At 38.9% G+C, this 25,879-nt stretch overlaps 1 protein-coding gene across 5 annotated transcripts in view; it reads right to left on the reverse strand.

Moving 5' to 3' along the window:
* LOC110045601 (MAM and LDL-receptor class A domain-containing protein 2-like) overlaps positions 1 to 25,879 on the reverse strand; it is a 57,562-nt gene that overhangs the window by 1,622 nt on the left and 30,061 nt on the right. For 2 of the 5 annotated variants that reach the window (XM_089291132.1, XM_089291128.1), the window contains exons 27-54: positions 25,016 to 25,315; positions 23,899 to 24,198; positions 22,792 to 22,948; positions 21,953 to 22,146; positions 21,021 to 21,317; positions 20,229 to 20,522; positions 19,564 to 19,723; positions 18,924 to 19,117; positions 17,885 to 18,178; positions 16,962 to 17,261; positions 16,343 to 16,496; positions 15,101 to 15,300; positions 14,368 to 14,658; positions 13,817 to 14,012; positions 12,043 to 12,749; positions 11,439 to 11,674; positions 10,080 to 10,206; positions 9,416 to 9,568; positions 8,579 to 8,814; positions 7,440 to 7,662; positions 6,714 to 6,866; positions 5,919 to 6,154; positions 5,060 to 5,357; positions 3,488 to 3,610; positions 3,268 to 3,393; positions 2,747 to 2,874; positions 1,333 to 1,433; positions 339 to 752 (exon numbers count right to left, since the gene is read on the reverse strand). In XM_089291132.1, the coding sequence (XP_089147258.1) occupies positions 339 to 752; positions 1,333 to 1,433; positions 2,747 to 2,874; positions 3,268 to 3,393; positions 3,488 to 3,610; positions 5,060 to 5,357; positions 5,919 to 6,154; positions 6,714 to 6,866; positions 7,440 to 7,662; positions 8,579 to 8,814; positions 9,416 to 9,568; positions 10,080 to 10,206; positions 11,439 to 11,674; positions 12,043 to 12,749; positions 13,817 to 14,012; positions 14,368 to 14,658; positions 15,101 to 15,300; positions 16,343 to 16,496; positions 16,962 to 17,261; positions 17,885 to 18,178; positions 18,924 to 19,117; positions 19,564 to 19,723; positions 20,229 to 20,522; positions 21,021 to 21,317; positions 21,953 to 22,146; positions 22,792 to 22,948; positions 23,899 to 24,198; positions 25,016 to 25,315 (6,592 nt within the window). The remainder of the gene's footprint in view (positions 1 to 338; positions 753 to 1,332; positions 1,434 to 2,746; positions 2,875 to 3,267; positions 3,394 to 3,487; positions 3,611 to 5,059; positions 5,358 to 5,918; positions 6,155 to 6,713; positions 6,867 to 7,439; positions 7,663 to 8,578; positions 8,815 to 9,415; positions 9,569 to 10,079; positions 10,207 to 11,438; positions 11,675 to 12,042; positions 12,750 to 13,816; positions 14,013 to 14,367; positions 14,659 to 15,100; positions 15,301 to 16,342; positions 16,497 to 16,961; positions 17,262 to 17,884; positions 18,179 to 18,923; positions 19,118 to 19,563; positions 19,724 to 20,228; positions 20,523 to 21,020; positions 21,318 to 21,952; positions 22,147 to 22,791; positions 22,949 to 23,898; positions 24,199 to 25,015; positions 25,316 to 25,879) is intronic. The other 3 variants (XM_089291131.1, XM_089291130.1, XM_089291129.1) reach the window with 3 other exon arrangements.

Consider the following 25,879-nt stretch of genomic DNA (forward strand, 5'->3'; position numbering starts at 1 on the left):
TTAATTAATTAATTTACAGTAACTACCGTTTAGCGTTTGACATAATTGTCAATGTCAACTTTTTTTTCTTTTAGAAAGATATACTCGATACACCTCGTCGGGATATTTTTGCTGCTAATTGCCTGGTAACTTCAGCTTGTGTTCACTGCGACTTTGGACTGGTATTACGCTTCTGTATGTCAGGATACTCATAAAATGTGAAAACAAAATATCTTTGTAACCAATCGAAATGGAATATTTTTTAAACATTGGAAAAAGAAATTATCGTTGCCAAAAATAAATTATCGTTGCCTAAATTTAAAATTACAAGGACGTTCAAAACGTTCAGCGTATCTTACCTGTTATGGTTCTTTTTGAAAGTCAAAACTAGCGTGACGATGATAAGGAAAAACAGAACACCACCGATAGAAGCTCCTATTATAGCACTAGTGGCATTTTTGGGCTTTGATCCTTCATCACTCTCGTCGTCTGTCTGTTCACCTTTGAAAGTGTCTGGGGATGATGTTACTACAGACTGAACGCTTAAGATAGTTCCATTCATCGATCCTCCAATACTGGACGTATTACTATTCACAATGTCTATAAGGACATCTTTGGGAACCACATTTTGCGAGAATCCCTCTGGCAGTTGTAAGTAGAACGCTAGCAAGGCTGTTCGATTATCTTCAGGTGACTGGATTGGATAGCCTGGAATAATGTGAACCATGTTGCCTGAAAATGCCATTTTGTCAGACGACCGTCTCCGACGGGAACTGAAATGATAGGAATTATAATAAAGAGGTTACTAAGAATATACGTGTAAAAAAAGTAGGTAAAAAAAGGTCAATTCTACATACGAGCCAAGTGGCCCATTAGGCCGGCGCTTATACCGGTTTCTGTAGCATGAAGCGACTAGGAGTATTTCTACTCCCCCCTGGACGGGACGCTAGTCCATCGTGGGGTTACCTCCCGGAATTTAATTCGCCGGTACCCATTTATACGCCTGGGTGGAGAGAGGCACTTTGAGAGTAAAGTGTCTTGCCCAAGAACTCAACACAATGTCCCCAGCCAGGGCTTGAACCCGGACGGCTCGATCCGGAGACGAGCGCACTAGCCAGGACGCCACCGCGCCTCCCACAAAATAAAAAGTAATGTGCATGTCAATTGTAGAATAAATGTAAAATCACAATGCAATACGACTGCTTGGCAAGAAAAATTTTCTCAGACAATTACAACTGTGCAACCTATCGTAAAGTGGGACAAACTGAGCTCCTCGTTCAAGTGAAGTTGTTGAGAGATTATGCAATATGTTTTTCTTTTAAGTTACGCTTTGTGCAATGTAGCTATTGTTACCTCGTTGCATTTGATTGGCACAGCGTCTCGTCAGCGGCACAGTAATCTGTAGCTACCCTTGCAATTTCACGCTTAAAGTCATCCTTCATTTGTTCGTTCCACTAATAAAAACACACAGAGTAAAACCATAGCTAAACGAACAAATTCATTGTGTAATTTATTTTGGCTACTAGGTTTAGGGTTATAATTAATTTGTCTTCCATTATAAGGGACAGATGACTTATTTTCAACCATGCTCTTCGTATTTCCCAGTCTCCTCTTCTGGTAATTATTGCAAAGTCCCTATTTTGCTTGTAGCAAAGGGTTTTGGAACCTTCTAAAAAGAGTACTAAAAGAGAGACAAACTACGCTATCCATGGCCCAGCCCTTCGTTTACTTTAGTTCCTGTAGCATACAGCAAATAGAGCAGTATTTACTCTCCATAAAAATTTCATCATATTAGGGGAAAAGCTGATTTTATTTCACAGGATTTATGAAGAATAACATTAAAGCCCTGGAACCGCGTCATGAACAAAGCACTTGAACTAAAACTTGAACTTTAGTTTTATATTATTTTATTATATAGTTACAAGAACTGCCTGCCCGGCAATTAGTTCCAGAACAAATAGAAGCGGGGGCAAGATGTCACATTAAATAGGAAAGAAAGAAAAAAAGTAATGATTATTCACAGCAAAATTTCAAAAGGTACAGGTAAAAAAAAAAGAAACAATGACAGGTAACCGGAGACAAAGAAACAGTGTCGTTAAGGTGCACAGACCTAGGTAACTAGAATACTATAATGAACAAACTATGTTAATTCAGTGAGCTTTTGTATCAGATGAGAGACTTCAATATAGTCATCTTCACATTGTAAAACATCGAAGAGTATTTCCTTTATTTTATTTCGGAATTTAGATTTGATCAGTAATTTCACTGAATGTGAGATGGAATTCCAGCCTGAAACACCAATGCTTGTAAAGGATTATCTTATCTTCTCTGTTCTTGACAATTTTCAAAGAAACACTCATTCGTTGATGATCTGGTATTATAGTTGTGTATTTTTACTGGTTTTAAAAAATTGCTTCAGGAGGTTTATTAGGACTTTTTGCGTGAGAATATCGTGCATCAAGTAGCACAAATGTTGGAAAAATAAGAATCAGATTGGAAAGCAACTGGCGAAATAAGGAAATTGCACGTTCTCTGGTCTTCCGAAAGAACATTAAGCGCAATGCACGCTTCTAAAAGATTAGTCCGTTCAAAACATGACTAAAGAGGAGAAAATACATTCAGCGGATACCTGCCCTATCTAAATCAACATTACTGTCTAAAGCCTGTCTACGTTAGGACGTTAGTCATAATTTACTTTCTAGCGACAATTTGTTACAGCAAAAAATAATAAGAACAAAAACAAACATAAATAACAAAAATGGAGTACCTTCGTCATATCCAGACCTCGAATTTCTAACATAACTGACTCTTGAATTGACTCGTTTGATGGCGTTTGAGTAGCAAGGTCAAGGTCAAGGTTAAGGTCAAGGTCAGTTGGAGGATTATCTTGATCACCTTGTTAATGGGTAAAGAAAAATATACATAAAAAACCTGTAACTACTAAAATTATATAACATACATAGTCCACTAGCCATCAAGAACAGCAGAAAAAAGAATACAGCCACCGTCAAATGAGACAAAAGTTAGCTTGACCGGTATGTCAAGAAGCGGTTGCCATGACAACGTCAAATATACGGGGAGAGACAGCTGGCATATCGAATTTACCCTTGTGGGGATGAAAGAAAAGCTACTGAAAGTTCCTGCGCCACAGAGTACATGGCCATTTTCAAAGTTCCGAGAAAACAGTCACCCTCCTCCTGACCTCTGTATGCCTGAGAATTAAATGACTTAGATTTATGAAGACTGCCACAAGAAAGAAGTTTGAATCATTAAAAAAAAAAATCTCACCTATACAAAAACCACATGACCTTCGACAATTTTCCATCGTCCAGTTTAACTGAGTAACACAGGCATCCCCGAACAATGAAAGACTTGAGCATACAGCAGCGAACTGAGGGTTGTCAGAACAATCAACTAACAGAAAAAGAGTAAGGACAAACGTTAGCAGTTTTCTTCTGTGATGTCCAGCCAGCTTAAAAGATTATATATAGCTGCTACGTCTAGCTACCTCCACAAAATCCACATGACTTGGCGCAATACTCTTTCGTCCAGTTGGAATGGACTATGCAAAAATTGCCATAATGAGGAAGAGAAGCACAATTCAGGAATCCTGGCTTATCTGAACAGCCTGCTGTAAACGAAAGAGAAAGGAAACAAGAAATAAGATTTTTGTTTGAAAAATGTTAGCTTAAAGCAGAGAAAAGGAAACAATCGACGTAAATGAACATGTTCCACCCATCAAGGAATTTCTTTTCTAACTAGTTCTCCACCCAAGAGCAGCTATTCTACTACCGCGGCTTAACAGCTCAGGCGTTAAATAAAGACTTGCTGCGATAAGCGCTTTGGAAGATAACTCTAAGATTAATGTAGCCATAAAACTTATTAATGCAGTTATTTTCCAAAGCGCTTATCGCAGCAAGTCTTCATTTCCCTACAAAGATAGGATCAAGCGTTCTCAACTGTCAAAAGTTGTGTATAAGGCTAATTGTTGGGACTGCCAGGATTTCTACATTGGAAAAACAAAACGTAGATTGTATGACAGAAAAACTGAACATTTTAAATCGATCACGAGTAGCTGTCATGCTTCTGCTATTGCAGACCACGTCACGTCAACTGGTCACCATTTCAAATGGGACCACTGATATATTAGCAAAAGGTGAGACAGATACACATTGCAAGATTAAAGAGACTCTACTAACAAGGGAATTAAAACCCACCCTAAATGATAATGTAAGCAGCGAAAAGCTTTATCTTTATTAGTTTGCATTGTTTAAATGCAAATTTTTCTCAGCCTCGGTCATTGTAACTGTTAATTAGTTACTTATTTTAAATTGTAATTTAGTCGTTACTTCTATTCCTAACGGTCACTTCTGAAGATGTATGTTGAAACATACGAAACGTCAAGTAAATGAACTTTGTTTTTTAACATGCGTTTTATTGCCATGTTTATCACCGCAGTTTGCGTGTTATTTCTTATCAATGCCTCTCCCTTTTAACAGCGCCGCCCGGCCGCTTGGACAAGTGGCTTTTTAAACTCTTGATGTGACCGGTTAGATTCAATTTTCTTGGATTTACACTAGTTCAACGCTTCGGCTCCTTCCCAGAACTGCGTACTGGTTGATCTCTACCTGAGACCATTCGATCACACCACCTTATCACAGACCTTCAAAGCTGGATTAAGCATGAGAAGAGTTTTCCATATGTTCTCTAAAACGAAACATGTGAAAGCCACTTTCCAGCAGACTTTTCTTCTGTTTCCAATTCTTATTTTACTAAAATATGTTAAGGTCTCTCGGTGTTGTAATCGAACGGTTTTAGCTCAAGACTATCAAATGGATAACTGCTGTTCAGTTAGTAAAATTCTTGCTCAAAAACTCTTGCTTATCAGATTATGTGACTCTAAAACGACATTTTTCCTCGTTTCATGGCCCTGCTGGCTAAGAAGGGCATGCCGCACTGGGGACAACAATGGTTAGAGCGTTGTTATCACTCAAAACCGTTCAGAAACAAACTTTTATTAGCTGAAAAGATCCCCACATACAAAGCTACTTGTCTAGAGTGAGAGAGGAATAAACTATACCTGGTAAGCTAGCTGGAGAAGCAGACGGCTTATGAGCGGATGAAGTAGTTGAGTTTGAAGGGAAACTAGAAGGCAAACCAGATGAAGGATCATATGTTGCTGCAGTTGGTGGCACGGACGGCTCGTCAGTGGATGAACTTGTTGAGTTAGGAGGCAGACTAGAAGAAGCATATGTTGATCCCGTCGGAAAAGTTGGAGGTGCTGCCGTCTGACCAAAGCAGCTTCCACTGCTAATAGATACATCATCTATGGCTATGTCACCAGTGAAAGACGATCCTCTGATTCCTTCAAATGTCACCTAATAAACAACATAAAAAAGCGTCCGGACGAATTAGCAATAAATTTTGTCTTCTCTAGTTCATTCTTACCAAAAAGGTGAAATTGAAGGAGAACAATGCTGCCAATAGATGGGCGATTAGGTTAAAAAAACACTGGATAAAACTTGAAGAAAAGTTTCAAAAACGCTTAGGGTTAAGTTGATTTCGTTTTTGTTTTCTGTTTTCTGTTTTGTTTTTGTTTTTTGTTTTGTTTTTTCTCAGCTCGTTTTTGATAACAAACGGAGTAACATTGTTTCCTCTCAGCGCTTGAAATGAACATGTCTGTTTCTGAAAGAATGGAGTCTGCATGTGCATGGAAGAATCTGATCTTGTATACTGAGGAGCAAGTGGAAATAGTCCTGTTTGAATGATTTGTTTTTTGTTGTTTTTGTTGTTGTTTTTTGTTTGTTTGTTTTGTTTTGTTTAATTTTGTATTGTTTTCTTAATTAATTTAAAGTTCTTGCGTATTCGTTTAACCAAAATTCATGTTATGGTTTATTTAGAGGAGGGTGAAATAATGGATGACTCTCATTGAAACTTACGTCGTAATCCAAATAAATGTTTATTTTGGCTTCTTTCCAGCTGTTGCCATGGTTTCCTAAAGCTTCGAATACCACCGAATTTCCGCTAAAGACTGTTAGAGTCTCTATGGTGTCACCATACATGTGATAAAAGAACTTGAGGCATGACAGCTGTTTATTGCCAGGTACAGAAAACGTAAGCTTTGCGCTATCACCAGGGACTTTGGGAGAAGACGTCTCGATGTACATGTAGTATCCTGTGAAAATAGAAATCATTTTCTTTTCAAAGTAATTAAAAAACTGGTCATTGTCCATCAATCCAAAGGAGGTCTCTCCCTAGGGCAGACTTGACACGGAGATTTTTTTGGTTTGATGTATGTTCACTTTTAAAAACCAAATGAGAAATTAGACACCGGACGCCCAGCTCCAATATGTCGTGCAGACACCCAGAACAAGAATCACTCAAAACAACACGAGAATATAAAACGAGCACGTAAAACACATTATGCTTATGGCGACCCAAAACTACAGTTTCCGGTACACCCTAAATATGCTGGAGGAATGAGATCGAAAATAGGAGAAACCTTCGAAATTAACCTGATGGATAGAAAGCGCTAAAGTTAGGAGGCACTCAGCCAATGGGTAACACGAAACTTGCTCTGATTTGTATTATCAAATACATACTTTTGCTTGTGCGAAAGAGTATTTTTTTTTTTTGCGGAGTAGGCTTTATAGTGTACGTCAATATAAATAAATAAGTTTATTTTTTTAGACCAAAGAAAAGATTTCAATAGCTTATCCAAATGTATATCTAACCTTCTCCACTGGTATGATCGTTATCTGGGCCTGTATTGTGGGATGGTGTTGACCCTCTGTGTCGCGTCCAGTCAAAGGTATCTGAGTTAGACTGTCGCCAGCCAGAGCACAGTCCATAATCGAAGTCACATGAAGCGTTCCCAGGAATAGTTGCTGTGATGGCAATAAAGAGGCGGAACTCTTGCTTATTTATCAACAAGAATTTTAAGTGGAATATTTTACCTCTGCATTCTCGCCAACAGAACCGTCTCTCCTTTTCACTGGCGGCGCCTTGGCGCCAGGAAAAAAAAAAAATGGGTCTGGAGAAACGTAATGTGATTGGTTACGCTCTTGGATTTAACTTAAAGTAATTAAACGCCTAATGGTTCCTTCCTGAAAATACCTACTGGTTGATCGCTAACTAAAACCATTCATTTAATAACATCACCTTACTACAGACTTTCACCCAGTTAGAACAAGTTTATGAAGAGAGTTTTCAATGTCTTCTCCACAAACAAACACATGAAAGCCACTTTACAACATAATTTCTCTTCCCGTTACATTCGATTATTTCGCTCTAATATGTTAAAGCCAGGCTGTAGGCCGCTCTACCTACCTAAATAGTAAGAGCGTTGTTAACACTCGAAAAAGGTTAAGAAACAAACATTCACTCTTAGAAAAGATTCACCACACAAGCGAAGCTGCTTGTTTAGATGGAAAGAATAATCAAAGTGTTATACACTGTACCTGGTGCGCTAGTTGGAGGCTTGGACGGATTATGCGGGGATGAACCAACTGAGGTTGAAGGCAAACCAGAAATAGGCAAACCAGACGAAGGAACATATGTTGGTACCGACGGGAAAGTTGGAGGTGCTACAGTCTGACCAAAGCAGCTTCCACTGCTAATCGAGACATCATCTATGGCTAAGTCGCCGGTAAAAGACGATCCTCTGATTCCTTCAAATGTCACCTAATATAAACAACATAAAAAAGCGTCCTGACGAATCAGCAATAACTTTTGTCTTCTCTAGTTCGTTCTTACGAAAAAGGTGAAATTGACAGAGAACAACGTTATAAATAAATGGGCGATTAGGTTCAGACAAAAACTAGATAGAACTTTGAAGAAAAGTTTCAAAACTGCTATGGTTAAGTTGATTTCGTTTTGTTTTGCTTTGTTTTTTGTTTGTTTTGTTTTTTGTTTCTTTGTTTTGCTTCTTTTTTTTTTTTTTTTGGCTAAGTCACCAGTATAAGACAATCCTCTTGTTCCTTCAAACGTGACCTAATGAGCAACATAAAAATACCATCCCAGGAAAAAAAAAGTTTTATCTCTACTATAGTTCTTTGTTACCATCAAGGTCAAATGGAAATACAGACCAATGTGGCAATGGGTGACTGGTTTCAGACAAATACAAAAGATGCAGCGAAGGAAGATAAAACTATTTAGCAAAAGTCCCTAAGATTTACTTTGTAAGTACATCTTTAAACTTTTTAAGTTCTTTTGCTTTGCTTGGTTTTTTTTTGTTTGTTTGTTTGTTTGTTTGTTTGTTTGTTTGTTTTTTCGGTTTCGTTTGTTTGATTGTTGTTTAATAACAAAAGGAGTAACACTGTCTCGTCTCAGGGTGTGAGATGAAGATATCTGTTTCAAAAAGAATAGGGTCTACGAATGTCATGTCTGAGGGAAATCTGATCTTGTGTAGAAGTAAGTAGAAATAATCGTGTTTAAATGATTTGGCGTGGTTTGTTTTGTGTTGTTTTGTATTGTATTTTTATTTACGAACTTGTTTACCAAAATTCATGTTATTGTTCATTAGGTGGACGGTGAGTATTTTTTGTTGTTAACAGCCGGGGTGTTACGTTCAGGTAAAAGATGACACATTGAAACTTACGTCGTTTTCTAAATAAATGTTTACGTTTGCCTCATTCCAGTAGTTACCATGGTTTCCGGACGCATTGAATACTACCAAGTTTCCACTGAAGACAGTAAGAGTCCCCATGGTACCTCCATACATGTGATAATAGAACTTTAGACAAGACAGCTGTTTATTGTCAGACACTGATAAAATAAGCTTTGCGTTATCACCGGCGACTCGGGGAGAAGACGTCTCGATGTACATATAGTATCCTGCGAAAATAGAAATCACTTTTTGTTTAACACTTTCAAAAGACCATAGATCCCGTTAACGTTAAAATGAATACGAATCAAGTAATGTTTTCAAGAGCATTTTAAAGTTCATGGATATAAGTTATTGAGGTAGCGTCAGGTCCATTTTGGAGAAATATTGGTCGACTTCTTTGTTTGTAGGTTTAGGAAACAAGCCGCAAAAGAGGTCCATGAAATTGCAAAAATACGGAACCAACAAGCTAGTTCAACAAAGTGTTGATTAAATCCTTTTCATCTGCTGATAAATTGATGTGCCTCTACGATCCATTCTCGTTAAACTCGCGACAGACAAGCATTTCTTTATGCTTCTCATGTCGCTTTTTTGAACATTTCACTGTCATTGTCCTACTAACACGAAGTAGAAGGGATTTATGTTTCATGGTTTATTCAAGAAATTTTATTTTGTGTCATGAATTGATAAAGCAATTCGCCGAAATTAATTCGTTTGCGGTCCATCTGAGCAGTCCATATTGCAAAATTCGGACCACTAAGAAAACCTCAATCAGAATTATCCCTTTCATCGTGGACCAGTTCAGCCATAAAAGAAGAATGCATATCTCACCTGACCCACTAGTATGATCTTGATCGGGGCCTGTACTAGAAGATAGTGTTGATCCATAATGTCGCGTCCAGTTAAAGATGTCTGAGTTGGACTGTCGCCAGCCAGAGCACAGTCCATAATCGAAGTCACATGAAGCGATTGCAGGAACGGTTGCTGTAACGGCAAAATACAGTCATCTGGTTGATTTGTTCGCAATATCATGACCAACTCAAAGCCACTCAGAACTTATATTTCACCCGCGAAAGTGAACGGAGGATTAAGGTGTTGTGTTTCTGTCTATGCTTTCATGAAGTGTAAGATCACACAAAAGCTATACTGCATTGATAATTTGCTATAGAAATCAATAGAGTGGTCAGATTTAGTCCCTAGATTTGGACTGGTGGTGCGTTCATCTTGATCAAGTGAATTACAAACTTCTATCAGGTGGACACTATTTATTTAGTTATTGAGGAAGCCAACACAAGTTTGAACAAAGCATTTTTCTGACTTTCGCGTACTCTCCGTTGCCAACCAGCAGTTTTACAACTCTACAGGTTTTGATAGTGTTAAGAACAGTTATTTCAAATCCATCATGCATTCACGCATTCATGCATTAATCCATTTATCCATTCTTTCAATCACTTTTTTACTTATTTATATATAAAGTCGGTTAAAGTAACAGTACTTGGTAATATAGTCGGTGGTAGAGTTGGAGGAGCAGTTTGCCCAAGGCAACTTCCACTGCTTATTGAAACATCATCAATGGCTATGTCACCAGTGTAGGAAGATCCTGCTATTCCTTCAAATGTGATCTATGAAGAAAATACGGACGATGACATTTAATTTTCAGCACTTATGCTAGCAAAAAAATAAAAATTATTGTAAGCAATCAAAATAAAACAACAACCGGCACGAGTACACCAAACCGTCCTTTTGCCAGATTTTGAGAGCTTCAAGAAGTTAACGTGAAGTAGTAATCGTTGCAGGGTGATCGTTATCCTCGAAAAAAAAAGCCCTGTTGGTGTTGATATTAGTCACTAACAACATTCCTTTTAGACTAAACTCGGCCAGTCAACCACATGTTTTTTTTTTTCCTGAAAGCAGAAATTTTCCCCACCAAACTCGCTATAAAGCTCAACAAATTCACCTAGAAACACAGTGCCCACACCTTTTTAACTCTCGGACATAAAAGCAAACTAGGATCCTACCGTATTAAAAGGAAGGGGAATGGAGCCCCTCCGGGTTTTTAATACATATAAAGAGACATTTTTATTTTTAATAGATAGCTCTTGGTTTGCCCTACCAGACGACATATTTTTCGTTGGTAGTGATATCAAGTGATGTCACATGGCTTTATTGAGCTCGCCATCTTCACTATATATTTTATCAGAAAGTCAGAAAATCATGCTAACGGATAGAAAATCAGTGCGAAGTGATAATGGGGCGTAGAAAAGTACTAATTTTGTAACGCTGCCCAAGAAAAGTCAAAGAATGAGGGATTTTGTCAAAAAGACAAAATTTCGGCCTTGTCTGTATGTCCAAATGTGGTTGACATGGCAATGTGAACTGACGCGTATAAATTTGGCCCGGGACAAATGGTCAACTGCGGGGATCCTCATCGTCGTACATAAATACGCTTTCTATTCTTTTTATTTTTTAATGGGGGTTCGACAAGCCTTCGCAAATACCACCCAGGTGGGGAGGTAATGTGTCCTACTATTATTATTACTATTATTATTATCATTATTATTATTATTATTATTATTATTATTATTAGAAGAGGAAGAAGAAGAAGAAGAAGAAGCACCCGTTTGAAGGTATCGAACAGTTATTGTGGGAAAGGTTCAGAAACATACGTTGCCTTTAGTAACCATCGGTACCGAATCTCAGATATACATTAATCTTAAAAGACCAATTCATTAGAAAGGAAGAAAAGACCTTTAATTTTTTTTATCGTTCTTTTTTTGTTTTTTTGGAAAGGTCAGATTGTTAAAAGGAATGCCGCCCAGTTTTCAAAGCAGTTACGTGGACTCTTACAACTTACACTATAATCCAAGTAAATGGTTCTCTCTGCTTTTAGCCAAACGTTGTATTGGTTTCCTAACACGCTAAATACTACCAAGTTTCCGCTGAAGACAGTCAGAGTTCCCATAGTATCTCCATACATGTGATAATAGAACTTTAGACAGGACAGCTGTTTATTGCCAGATACATAGAACGTAAGCTTTGCATTATCACCAGCGACTCGGGGAGAAGACGTCTCGATGTACATATAGTACCCTGTTGAGCAAAACAGCAGGGAAACAGGAGTGATAAATACACAAATAAGATATTGCGTCAAAAGGCAAATCTCGAATCCCGTAACCGCAGTTTCCCACATTTGCAGGTCTTGCAGTGTCTCAGGTATAACTTAAGTCAAGGACAATATTCTCATCTATACTTGTACACTTTGGAATTCTTGACGAGTGATGAAGCATTTAAATTCAAGATCAATAATTTTCTCAGGACGCCAAATTCACCACAGGGTCTATGTTATGCGACGAATTCCAGATTGAAACATTTCGCTCTGAATCTCACTGACGCCTAAAGAAGTAGTAAAGAAGGAACGACGTCTGTTTTCTCAAGCTTAGTTGAAAAAGAAATCCTACCTGATCCAGTTGTGTGATCCGATGAGGGTCCCGTACCGATGGATGAAGTTGAACCTGTCTTACGTGTCCAGTCAAACACGTCTGAGTAGGACTGTTGCCAGCCAGAACACAAGCCAACGTCAAAGTCACAGGATGTCAAACCAGGAGTTGATGCGTCATTAATCTTGCTTTTTATCCATGACTTTAAGTTACGAATGTTGGCGTATACCGTATATTTTGAAGGCGCGGCGCATGGCACTCCTCCCCAACTGGTGGCTCCCTCCAGATACCATTTACCGTTGAACTCGCAAACAAGCGGCCCTCCGCTGTCGCCATTGCAAGCGCCCTCTCCTCCATGATCCTGGCCAATGCACATCATGGAGTCATCTATTAGGCCAGGATAAGATGCATTACAGCGTTGCTTTGATACCAGAGGCACATCAACTTGCATAAGTTCGTTTGGAGTGATGCCAAGATAGGAGAGTGTTCCCCAGCCAGTTATCCAGCAAGTTTTGTTAAGATCATCGAACGGAAGCTGAAATTCCATATCTGATAGACAAACAAGACCAACTCCTTTGCCTAGTTTAGCGGGTTTCGATAACTGAAGAACAGCGATGTCGTTGCTCCATCTAAATGGGATGTTGTAACTTTCGTGCTGGATCATTTGTACAACATCGAAGTCCTGTTCTGTCCCAACAGTGCCATAAGATCTGTAATGAGCTCCCAACCTTAAGCACAATTGAGCAGGAAAAGCGTTAATCTATATTCATATTTCACTGTTCTTTTTAAGAAGCTCAAAGCATATTGTAACATATTGTTTGTTTTTTTTTTGCGGGGGGGGGGGGTGGGGGTGGATTGAATTTCATTATTTTATTTTGGTTGATTCTCTAAGGTTTTCTACCAAATAATGAAAGCAACTTCAAATTAAGCAAGTGCGGAACGTTTACGTCATAAAAATGATACTCTTATCGCAGTTTTGTACTTCGAGGTCATACAATTTTACTCAGTACTTTACTTTTTTATTTTTTCATTTATTTATTAATTTCTTCTTAGGCGGAAGTGGGAAGCAAGGTTTACAGTTAAAATCATCTATAGAGTTTCTGTGATTGACTATAATTGGTGTTTAGTTTTTGATAGAGCTGTGTTTGTGTACATAATCATCATGTAAGTATGTACGTTTATCCTCCCAGTTTCTGAAAACATGATTGATTATCGCAGTTATACACACAACTTAAGCCGCGCGTTGTGAAATTAAAGCCCTGAATTTTTTTCAGGCTTTAATTTCACAACTGCTTAAGTTGTGCGTATAACTGTGATAATTAATCATGTTTTCATATCTTTCTCCGCAGTTCAAATATATGATCTTTCATATATTCACTTGCATTCTTCACCATCTACTCACAACGTGACCAGCTCCCAGTTGGCTTGATAGCTCAGTTGGCAGAGCACTGCATGGTATCGCACAGGTCATGGGTTCGAATCCCGTTCAAGCCTAATATATATATATATATATATATATATATATATATATATATATATTAGGTTTTAATTTCACAACTGCTTAAGTTTTGTGTATAACTGCGATGATCAATCATGTCTTCGTATCTTTTTCTGCAGTTTAAATGATATGATCTATCATATATTCACTTGCATCTGTTAAATTAGGGCTTCCTCTCATCGCACCAACTGGTATTCATTTGGCAGCTTTAAATGATCCGTCTCCTAAGGTATTGATCTGATTTTATGGGGGAAAAAACATATGGAGATCTAATTATGGTGCGAAATTGCTACTCACCTCACTTTAACAGATGACGCGGTCTTTCCATATATACAATGAGTGGCCGTAACAACCCAACGAGGATCAATTAAAGAACCTCCACAAAACTGTCTACCGCTACCGTCCAGCAGCATTGCCTGCCAGGGCCAGCTGTTAATTGGTGCTATGGTCCCTCCAACAATTCGAGAACTGCTAGGGCGAGATCCACATGAAACTGACAAAAAAGCAGAACACATCAATGGTCACCGTTACTATAATACATTGTATCTCGAGAAGTTATCTACCAGCATGAATAAGACAACACTAGTCATGATCGATTGATCTGTGTATTGCAAATTTACACTTAACTGAGTTGAACATTTCGAACATTTTTAAGAATACAGTCAGGCGTTAATCCATTAAACCATTTATACTACACATAAGAGGTAAATGTAACAGTTTCAATGTCTAAGTTAAATTCATAGCATCATAGGATTTTCACTATTTTAATAGTAAAATTGGCACCCAACAGGTGCTTCTAATTTAAGAAAATAATTTATTTCGGGTTAAGATGGAATAAACGTTCTTACTGTTTCTAGTTGTGGCATTCACTTCAAGAGTTTTGTAAGGCCGACCTCGCTCATCCACACCGAAAACCGTTACTTCGTAATTTGTCAAATGATCGAGTCCACCAATTTCCGTACTGAGTCTGCCTCCATCTGTAACTTCAAAGGCCACTGCATTCACGTTCGTTCTGTTCAAAAGGATGACATAATGAAGAACTTTGCGGTTGAGTAGACTTGTTAGGTTTGACCACTGAATTGAGATACTGGTGCTGGTGGTGTTATCCACTGACACTGTCCAGCCAGAAAACAGAGCAGCTGAAAGACATGATATTCAAAGTAAGTTTGTGAGGAAGAAGTACTCAAAACGAACAGGACTAGTAACAAATAACTAAGTTTAGATGAACCGAATCCTGCGCTACGATTGGCTTACGCCATCTTGCCCGCTCGGGACTCCCCGCTGTGTATCACAAGAAATATTTCCCAGAAAATCATATACCAAGCTTGTTCGGTAAAGATGGCTGGATATTGGTCTCATTCATTTTTTTGCGAGCTTATGGTCTGAGACGGAACCTAGATGCAGCCAAGCTGACCTCACGCTTTGTAAATAACCCATAATATTATATTTAGACAATAGAGAGAGAAATGAACGAACAGCGAACGAATATACCAGGGGGCGAGGGGGGGACAAAAACACACCGAAAGGATCGTTTTTGTTGTAAGGCATGATTAATTCAATTTTTTTTTGCCATTTACATACCTGATTCGAGGCCAGTTTGCAAAACCACGAACTGAATTTTAGCAAGGCTGTACAGTTTTCTAAAGTTGATATTGACTGTAATGTTGCTGGATTTGCCGAAAGGAACTTCGACCAAAGGTGGACTAAGCGAATACCAGCAACCCCCGGCCGTCTGGTGAAATTTGACAGTTCCATTGCCGTCGGAGATCTTTACAAACTCACTAGGAAAAATTCACAAACAATCCTTAAATTCTTATTTCACTTGAGTATCCAAAGCAACGCACACTTACATGAGGAGGCAGCGTGGCTGAGTGGTAAGTGCGCCGGACTTAAAATCCGGAGGTCACGGGTTCATGTCCCGTTCTGAACACTTAGCTGCAGTTGTTTCTCGGCAGACCCTAGTGCAACTCCTAGTTCATGATTATAAATAGCCAACTGCTCTTCCTACCGCCTGTTGGGATTTTTAAGTCTATTATGTTTAGTTGATATATTTGTTTGATAGATTATGAGTGGCATGCCAGTAAACTGGTTATGTGTAGCTAAGTGCATTGACTATTATAAACATCAACATTTGAACATTTGATCATTTTTGTTCCATTACTGGGGGGGGGGGGGGGGGGGGAAGAGGTGGCCTTTATTGCCCGAAAAATTTACGCAAAGCCAGATTGCGTGAGTGTTGAAATCGGAATGCAAACGCACTCAAATTGCATGAAAAACAGAAACGTTCACAGTTCCCACATCTACTGAGACTGCTATAATTCCAAAAATAGTTCTATTCAAAGCTTGCAAGCTCAATCAATCATACTCTATCAACAGCCTCAATCCGAGTAAAATCTAAAACTTATTAAAAGAAAAATTCTAGAAAAAGTAATAAGCTAGAAAATTTATTTACAAGGTTTGGAAATCACGCCAACAGCATTATTTTGCAATGTTTTATCTCAAGTCTTGTCGCCCGAATCACATAATTGCCGTACCTCGGGGGGGCTCCCCACTTTTCATCCAATCCGAAGTAAACCGAAAGCCAATTCAGACTTGCCCGCAAGCGTTTCCCCACTACATCTAGTTCATTCCAGTAAAATGTATGTGCTTCGAGTTTTGATTGGTCAACTGTGTTGTCTTCCTCTTTTCTGATTGGCCAAAACATATTTACTTTGGTTGCTGTTTTGCTACAATGAATTGAAAACCGCTCACTTGGGGCAGGTTGATAGTTTTTAATGAACATGAGCCGGAAAACCTTCTCACAATTTATTATCATTTAATTACCTGCAATAAGTTAAATCCAGCTTCTGGATTAGAAAGAGGGCTACTGCGTGGGTTATACCAACATTTTCTATCGTCCAAGAGCAATATAAGTAGTTGTAATCTGTTTGTGTAACATCTATGAGCCCAGCCGATTGGTTAATTGCGATCTTGCAAGCTGAAATAAAATGACGAATTAGTTCACCACCAATAATGCGAGAAACAACCCATTTCATTAATTATCAACAGTATCCTCTCCTAACCGAGTGAAAATATTTTTCCGGAGGAAAATAATACGAGAAAATTCCCCTAGGAAAGTGATATTTATATTATCCCATTATTTGCAGCATGGTCCTGAGCAACTCATTATGGCGAGAGTTTTACGATATATTGCGGCGCCTCAATTATATGGCATTTTGATTTTTAAGATATAATTCAAACTGTCCTCGAGACCAAAAACACTCGAAGTGTTACTTTACACCTCCCCCCCCCCTCCCCCCTACACGCTCTCCACGCCACCACCACCACCTTGTCGAGTGACGTATGTTTTTTACTTTCATTCAATCTCTTATTACTTCTAATGGTTGGCCAGATTTGATTAGTTTGGCGTGCCTTTAACCTGACTGTCGTTTGAGAGACCTACCTGTTGTTATGTAGTAGAAGTAAGAACGCGGTCCTACTCCTTTAGATGTAAAAGCAGAGATGTAGGTATGGTAGCGTTGTCCCGGCCTTAGTCCTGTAAATGTCACGCTTGTGCTATTAGTAGTGACGTTTACACTGCTTGTGTTTGATGATACAGAGTAATACGCAGTCTCCTGGAAGTAGACATTGTATCCCAACAGCCGCCCATTGGCATGCTGCTCAGGCAGAGGATTCCAGTTAACTGTGACTTCAGTAGATCTTACATTTGTGAAAGTAATATTTGATGGTGCCCTGCTAGGAACTGACAAGAGATAGCAAAAGTTAAGACACAGAAAAGCGTTCGAACGACAAAGGGTTGGCTAGAACCCCTCCCCTGGGTTTTCATTGTAATGAGGCGTATATAAATTATGTTGAGTTTAATGGGTAGTCCTCGGCTTGCTCTACAAGATGATTTATCTTATCTTGGTGATGACGTCATTAAGTTCGCATCTTGGATCTGCCATCTTGGATTTTACTAGTTTCTCAGAAGGTCAGAAAATAACGTGAGCTGATGGAAAATATCAAAAAGTGATACCAGAATTCAGTGTAAAAAGTACCAGTTTGCCACGGTACCCCGAGAAAAGCACGAAAATTCTGTTAAAAAAGACGAAATTTGGCTTGACCCGCTGGTCAAAATGCGTTTAATACGGCAATATCAAGATACGTGTGGAGAAATTTGACATGTCGAAATCTCAGCGAGAGATGAATGGACAGCTACTGAAAGTTTCAGCATCACAGTGTAAATCCTTTTTTCAAAATTCTGAAAAATACCTCTGGGTGGCATTAAACCAACCCCAAACCCCACCCCACCCCCCATCCCCTTCCTTGTTCCCACTTGTACCCCCGAGGGCTAAAAATACAAGGATTTCTAACGACCGGGTTTACCTCCTTCTTCCGTCCAGGCTGTGACTTCAGCACTACTGTAAGCTTGGCCAATACCATTTACACCAACAACACTCAGACGATACTCTCTGTATTGCAACAGGCCGGTGAATGCGACGGAAGTACTATTTGCAGACATGATGTGGCAGTTTAGAATACTGCCATTAGTGCTTTTGATAAGTCCAAAGTAATGAAGAACTGGTTCATTCAGGATTGGTGTGAGATTTGGCCACTGAATTGTAATACTATTCTTTGTTGCGTTATCAATTGATACATTCCAGTTAGCAATCAGCGGAGCTACAAATAAAACACACGCCTGACAGTTACATGAGTATTGATAAACGTAATGGAGAATAATAACACGAGAATAGATAGTGGTTTACCCCAAGATTTATTTTTGTCACTGTTCCTAAAATAATTTAAGTTTAGATTAGTTCATGTTTAAGGAAAAACAAAACAAACAAACAAACAAACAAACAAAACGAAAAAACATCTGGAAAGTACACGAAGCTGTAGTTAGAAGTAGCTAGCTTCCAACGAAAGTTTTAATATCTGTGCCCAAAAACATTTATGTTAAAAATACTATTTAATGGTTTAAACTAAGTCTTTTGCTCCATCTATGGCCGTTTTTCCTTTTTGCTTGCTGTTGAAGGGCCACCTGCCTGTCAGTCTGTCTTGTCGGGCCATCTGCCTGTCAGTCTGTCTTGCCGGTTGGTAGGTTGGTAGGTTTGTCGATTGGTCCGTTGGTTGGTCGGTTGGTTGTTTGGACGGTTGGACGGTTGGGCGGTCGGTCATTTGGTTGGTTGGTTGGTCGGTTGGTTGGTCGGTTGGTTGGTCGATTGGTTCGCTAATCGTTCAGTCGGCGGGTAGTTGGCTAGTTGGTTGGTTGGTTAATGAATTACTTATTTCGTAGTTGTAGAATGCCAAATAATGAAAGAATCCAAAACATCTCATGTCTTTGATACCCTCAACCATGGCCCGTGATCTTCCCTGTCGCCTTTGCAAGTTACTTTGAAATGCCTAAAAAAAAAAAACAACTCACCTGACTGAAGCCCCTGCTTCACAATTCCGTACTGAAGCTTGAACTGACTCCAGTAGTGTGTAAGGTAGATCTCTACCGTGACATTCGTAGCGTTTCCGTAACTGACTTCCAGGAAAGTTTTCCAAGGAGAGGACGAATATCCATACCGATTAAAAGCTATTAAGCCATCTCCATCGATGATCTTGATATATTCACTATGAAATAGAACGGTAGTTGAAACATTAAAGCCGAAAAATTCTGATGGACTGATTGGAAATCATTATTTTAAGGAAACTCAGTAACACATTCTACTATAAGAGTTACATTAATCATTATTTGCTCAAAATCGGCTGCCAGGTTTAGCGCCATGAATTGCAATGCTCTTCATTGACAGTTTTTATGCGTTTGAGAGTTTCCCGTGATTCGACTTAATATATCAAATATTATTACTGCCCTAGAACGTTTTAACTCTAGGGCAAACTTATCCAAGCATATTGAAAAGTTTGATTCGCTTTCAGTAAACAGTAACTCGAACAACCGAATTTGTTGTGGTGGTTGTTGTTGTTCTTGCTGTTAAATGTAATTTTCTTCTGTTTTGGCTCTCTCAGAATGCATCCTGTAGCGCTACATTTAAAATGTGATTAAAATTCATGACACTCACTAGTAGTACGAGAGGTACAACTCTTGTAAAGAGACAACAAGAACTGCCTGGTTGATTCCTGCGTTGCCAATTGCCCAGTTGCATCGCAAGTAAGAACTATAGTAGCGTCTGGGACTAAATTGCAACTCGCCAAAGGACTTGTTTAAACTTCCTCCACAACCTTAAGAGTGAAATGAAAGAAGATAAGGCAATCATAGTTGGCACGGTTCTAGGAATCACTTCGAGGTATGACTCGGCTAAATAAAGGAAGAAAAAGAAGAAAAAATGACTGCATCGAAAAAATCTGCATATAACTATAACTTTCTAAAATTAACTATCCAGCGTAGTACTCTTACCGGTGCCAAAAAACAAAAAAATTGTAACGGGCTGATCATGTTAATTAGGCGAGATTCCACTTCTCAATTATAGGGGCTGTCGGGTGTTTTCAAGGGAAGCTGGTGCGTCCCAAAAGTGTCTTTCTCTGTTTCATTTTTTGAGTATAAACTAGGCTTGAAATTTGAAAACCGGATGAATAACTTCATGTGTATTCGATGTTTTCTCTATGTACGTTTTTCCCTCTTACACGCACTTTCTTGTTAATAGTGGCTTTAAATAAAACAAGATAATACTCAGGTACGCTACAAATGTATTCTCTGTATATCTTGACAAAGGGACTAATAAATTACCAGTTGTAATGTAACCATAAGATTGTGGTCCCACTCCTTTTGAAGTAAAGGCTGCAACTGAAATTCTGTATCGCTGGGCTGCCTTTAGACCTCTCACAATCGCCATGTGGACACCAGAGCTATTGGAGTATACAGTTTTAATATAATTCACATAGTAGTCATTCTCATAAACGTAAATGGAGTACCCCAGGATTCGACCATTGGCATACTGCTGAGGAAGAGGATCCCACTGTACCTTCACCTTACCGGTCTGTAAGTTTGACAATCGCAGGTATGATGGTCCTCTACTGGGGACTGAAAATAAACAATGATTTAAGCTTACAGACTAGTCTGTACATGTAACAATGCTAGGGATATCAGAGAAACCATGTCATTACATCAGCACCCCTTCTGGCAGCATAAATAAAGGGCCTAGGAGTATTATAAGTCCTTCGGAATGGTATGCTAGTCCATCGCAGATTAATGCCAGTAACTTTGTCGGTTTCCTCTAACTATTTACCAGCCGTGAACATATAGTGGCAAGAGGGGCTATCATTGTTGCTGGTCCTATCTTGGACGACGATTCTTAGATACCTATTGTAGACCAAGTAGTTAAAATCCCAAGCAGTATAGTAATAAAATCACTCTTAATTTCTCTTAACATTCACATATTTTCAGTATACAAAAGTAGTGAGAAGAAACGCCATGATATTATAATCAACTGACCAGTTGTCTTAGAACCGTATTTTCGCAAAGGAAATCAAACAAAATACATTATTAGGTGCCGATGCAAAACGAAAAGAAACACAATACCTCCTTCCTCCGTCAGGGCAGTGACGTTGGAGCTCTTGTAAGGTTGTCCATCACTAGCAACACCAATAACGGTCACTGGATACTCCGTGTAAGGCGAGAGCCCAGCGATGTTTGCATAAGTTTTACTTCCATTGACAACCATAGCGTTTAAAACATCGCTCCCATTCTTGCTTCTTATTTGAACGATGTAATGCAGTACCAGTTTATTGATCACTGGTGTAAGGTTTTGCCATTTGATTGTAATACTGTACCTTGTGGTATTTTCAACTGTTATATTCCAGTTTGGTACCAGCAAAGCTGAAAGATATAACATAGTTAAGACATGACTCAAAAACTAAACAAAAATCAACTTGTAATCCGCCCAGATCTCTAACATTATTCTCATTATTCGTGGTAAATGTTGCCTTTAGAATATTTTGTATCTATTCACGTCCTTTCGGGGAAATAAGATTCACTTTTTTAATGGTTTATGGAGATTTATCTCCATAATATGGACAAGCCATAAAAGTATGTGGCAAGTGTACCTTTTATAATTTAAAAGTATACGAAAGGTTAACCTCTCCTGTCAAAATTGTATTTAAAAGTTGAGCCCCGGCCAAACGATCGCAACATGTCAACGCAACATATCACAACATTGTTGGGCGCAACATGTTGCGCGCGTTTGGCCACCCTGTTGCGACCTGTTGCGACATGTTGGGTGTTGTTGGCTCAAATTTGGCCATTTTCAAACACACCCAACAAGTCGCAACACGTTGCAACAGAGTGGCCAAACCCGCGAAACATGTTGCGCCAAACAGTGTTGCGATATGTTGCGTTGACATGTTGCGATCGTTTGGCCGGGGCTTTAAAAGAGTTGGACCTCAGGGCGGAGCTTCCCTGTATAGAACTTTGTAGAGAACCCCCGGCTTTCTTGTTACATAGCCATTACTAACCTGACTGACTGCCTTGCTTCATAATTCCATATTGAAGCTTGAAGTGACTGTAGTAGTAGGATAGGTAGACTTGAACGGTAATGTTGTTTGCACTGCCAAAATCAACCTCCAGGAACGTTCTCTGCGCAGCTGATGAGTATCCATATTGATTAAGAACTACCGAACCATTGCCACTAAGGATTTTCAAATATTCGCTGAGAATGTGGAAAGTCAATTTGATTAGTAGCAATCCTCTATCCTCTTCATAAAGCCAAATGATGTACCTATGCTGAAACGGTAATGTACCTCAAGGTTGCGCGATATTTTTTTCTTATTATTATTATTCTGGCCAAGAAACACGATTCTCGCTTTTTTTGCAACGCTGTTGACTTTTTTTCTGCATAAATACTGGTATCCTTAACAATTGGAGATAAGTGGGAAGTTACCATAAAAGGCTTCACCTAACTTATTTTTGCTTAGTCAATTTTACCTCCCCTTGCCTCCAACCCTCTTTTCCCTTAATAACCTGACTCCCGCCTGAGTAAAGAGAAGCCCCTGCACAACCCTTTCCAAGTCTACGGCTATTAACGAAAAGGTAAATGATTATAAAGAGATAATATATCTTTGCTTTATTTTTACCGAGTTGAGTGATTTAAAATCTCCTATTATTATCTTTTCCTACGCACAAACTCACTCATGACGTTAAATCAACCCTGCATCTTAACAAAACACGGTCTCTTTATCAATCTCCTCCCACTCACCTCCTCTCCCTCTCTCCTCCTCTCGAATTTATCGCGACAACGTATCTGCCTCTCGTCTATTCTAAAGCTTGCAAAACTGGAGGGTGTTCAGGTACTTACTAGGAATAATAGAAGTACAGGTCCTGAATCCAAACAAAAGCGACTGCCTGACTTATGCCCACGCTGCCAATCTCCCAATCACATCTTACGTAACTTGAGCCTCTGTAGTCGTCAACATGTATCTGACCAAATGATTGATTTATGTAGCCTCCGCAACCTAAAGGAGGGAATCAATGACCTGGTAAATAAACAAGCAGGTAGATATAGAAGAAAATTGAATAACCCAGTAACAGCGCATAATTGCATTTCATGTCATTTTGGATTTATTTCCCATACATTTACGTTTTTTCTGACTTTATGATAAAATGATGATTTAGCGATGATGGAACCAAAATGGCGGACGACTTAAGGACGTTCGCGCTCATTGTTACTGCGAATCCTTTCTGCGCAGATAATTCATGTCGCAACGTCACGCCACGTCATACATTGTACGTGCAAGCTAAGGAAGAAATATAAGGAAGTGTAGGACTTGGCACCGGGTGCGCTAGCTTCGCCTGCAATTTACTCTCTTGGATGCTCAGTGACCCCTATTATTCTTTCCGTAGATCAATTCCTCTCTAGATTTTTTCCATTTTAACCCAAAAAACAAAAAAAACAAAAAAAAAAACAGGAAAAATCTCCAAACGTTTCCTTAATATAGTTAGTTGTGTTGAACTGAATACGTTTACCTGATCAAAATTTCACTCGTAACTTTTTTTATGGCTGATAGTTGTGTAAGCTAACATCACGGTCTTAAATAAGGAAAACGCACCTCTGAAAACAGATTGTCGTCAACACGTCTTATCTCGAAAACAAGCACGGTAACACCCCATTTTCTTACTACTTGGCAAAAGTTAATCTTTACCATACTTAAGCTTCATGGTAAGTTTAAATAAAAAAAATCTGTCCGTGTGAACATTTTGGTCTAAATGAACGGACTATCGTAATCCTTTAATCGATGCGTGACTAATTATTATCTCCAGTCTACTTAGCTGCCTACATGTAATATCTCGTTTTCAACTGCACTTTTTATTTGATACTTCCCTACATTTTATTTCCCGCGATTAGAAATAAATACCCGTAAGAGGTGCTCGGTAGCCTCGTTCATTTATTAGAAAATAATTGTACCTGTTGTAATGTATCTCCGGTAGGACTGTGGTCCTGCACCCTTTGATGTGAAAGCTGCCACTGATATTCCGTAGCTGTGTGCTGCCTTCAGACCTCTAAATATCACCATGTGAACGCTGGCGCTGCTAGTGTTTACAGTGTTTGTCAAACTGTAATACCAATAATTATACTCGTAGAGATAAACTCTGTACCCCAGTAGAATACCGTTTGCAGTGTGTTGAGGAATGGGACTCCATTGTACCATCACTTCATCGAACTTTAGGTTTTTCAGTGTTACATTCGATGGCTCACTGCTGGGCACTGAAACAAAACAAAACAAATGCTTGAAAAGCTAGAAAAAAAATCGTTTTGCAAATAACAGAAACTCAAGTGAAAGTTTGGGAGGAGAAGGAGGAGGAGGAGAAATCCTGCGGGAACACAAGCTGTTGGCAAGTATTACCATAGCTTTTTCCTGTTTATCGAGACCCATTAAGCGATCTTTTCATTAATACCTCGCGCTAGCTCTATTTGTCTATTCTTGGTTTTCGTGTTGCCTCATTGCCGCCATGTTGGATGACATGAACAAAAGATTTATAATTGCCTGTTTTGATTTTGTCTTCCAACATGTTCGCCAGCCCTTTGACTTTTGAATCTCTTTGATTTGGTTAGATATCATCAATAGCTAGGGTTATAAAAAATACAGCCTTTAGCGTTAGCTTTCAATTCTTACAAGGTGTTTCTAATTCAATAAGCGTCATGTTCAATTGTTTGCTGAAAGAGCCGGCTGTCTTTACGACCATACTGAATTTCTCAAACGAAGAAAAAGATTGACTGAAAAAACTCATTTCCTGGCGAAGAAACATTTGCAAACACTATTACGGCCTTAACAATAACAATAACAATAACATTTATTATTTGTATTGCGCCTTTTCTATAAAATATTCAAAAGCGCATCACAACAATAATTAATAACTAAAATTTTACAAATCTTCCTATCAAACGGCATGACGGCATGACGGCATGTGGTCTAACAATATGCGTCCTCTATTTGTGCGTTGTAAACTTGACTTTCAGAATGCGCATGACTAAAATATCATCCTCAATTCTATGGACATGCTATTTTTATATAATTTCTTACCTCCTTCTTCAGTCCTCGTTATTTCTGTTTGAGTAGAGTAAGTACCGTTGCCAACACTTGTCGTCACAGCAATAACTTGCACGTCGTAAAACTGGTAGCTTTTCAGAACTGCACCAGTGTAATGTGTATCATATGAATTTGGGACTTCAAAAATCAGGCTGACATTTGAATTATGTTCTCTGTAGTTCACCAAGAATCGCTGAATAAACAGGTTCGTTAGAGGAAACTGTGACCACTTCACTGTCGATGAAGAAGACGTGCTATTGGTGACCGTGAGATTCCAAGATGGCAGTAGTTGTGCTGATGGAAGAAAAGATAAAATAAACAAACTGATGATGTGCTTTCCGCCCAAATAAGATATGAAAACATGTAATTCCCGTGTTTGATTCTCGAGGATTCCGAAACACCACAAATGCTAAGGTATTTTTGGTTTTCACGTGACGCTATCAACCCCATATTGGATGGCATTGACAAAATATTTCCTTCTAACTTATTTTGTTTGTGTCATCCAAAAAAGCCCCTGGTTTTATTCATTTGATCATGAATCTCTCAGGATTTGTTGCAAAGCATCAATAGAGTGAGATGATGTGACATGTTAAAACGTTTTTAGAAGTATGATATTAGTTGCGTTAATGAAATACAACAACTGGCTGGTTTTAATTAAGTACAAGATAAATAAACAGCTAACGCAAGTTGGGCAAGATTAGGAGCTAACGATGCCTTTGAACGAGAACTTGCGTTTTTCTGTTTACTGACTGATACGGGGATTATTCCAAGCGTAGCCAAGGTTTTTTATATTGACTTCTCTTCCCCAGACTTGTGTGTGCATAATACCGAACAACTACTCAGCGGTGAACATTTTTG

Source organism: Orbicella faveolata, unplaced genomic scaffold (assembly GCF_042242905.1).
Source record: "Orbicella faveolata isolate gen_17 unplaced genomic scaffold, um_ofav_v1 contig_24, whole genome shotgun sequence".
Classification (NCBI taxonomy): Eukaryota; Metazoa; Cnidaria; class Anthozoa; order Scleractinia; family Merulinidae; genus Orbicella; species Orbicella faveolata.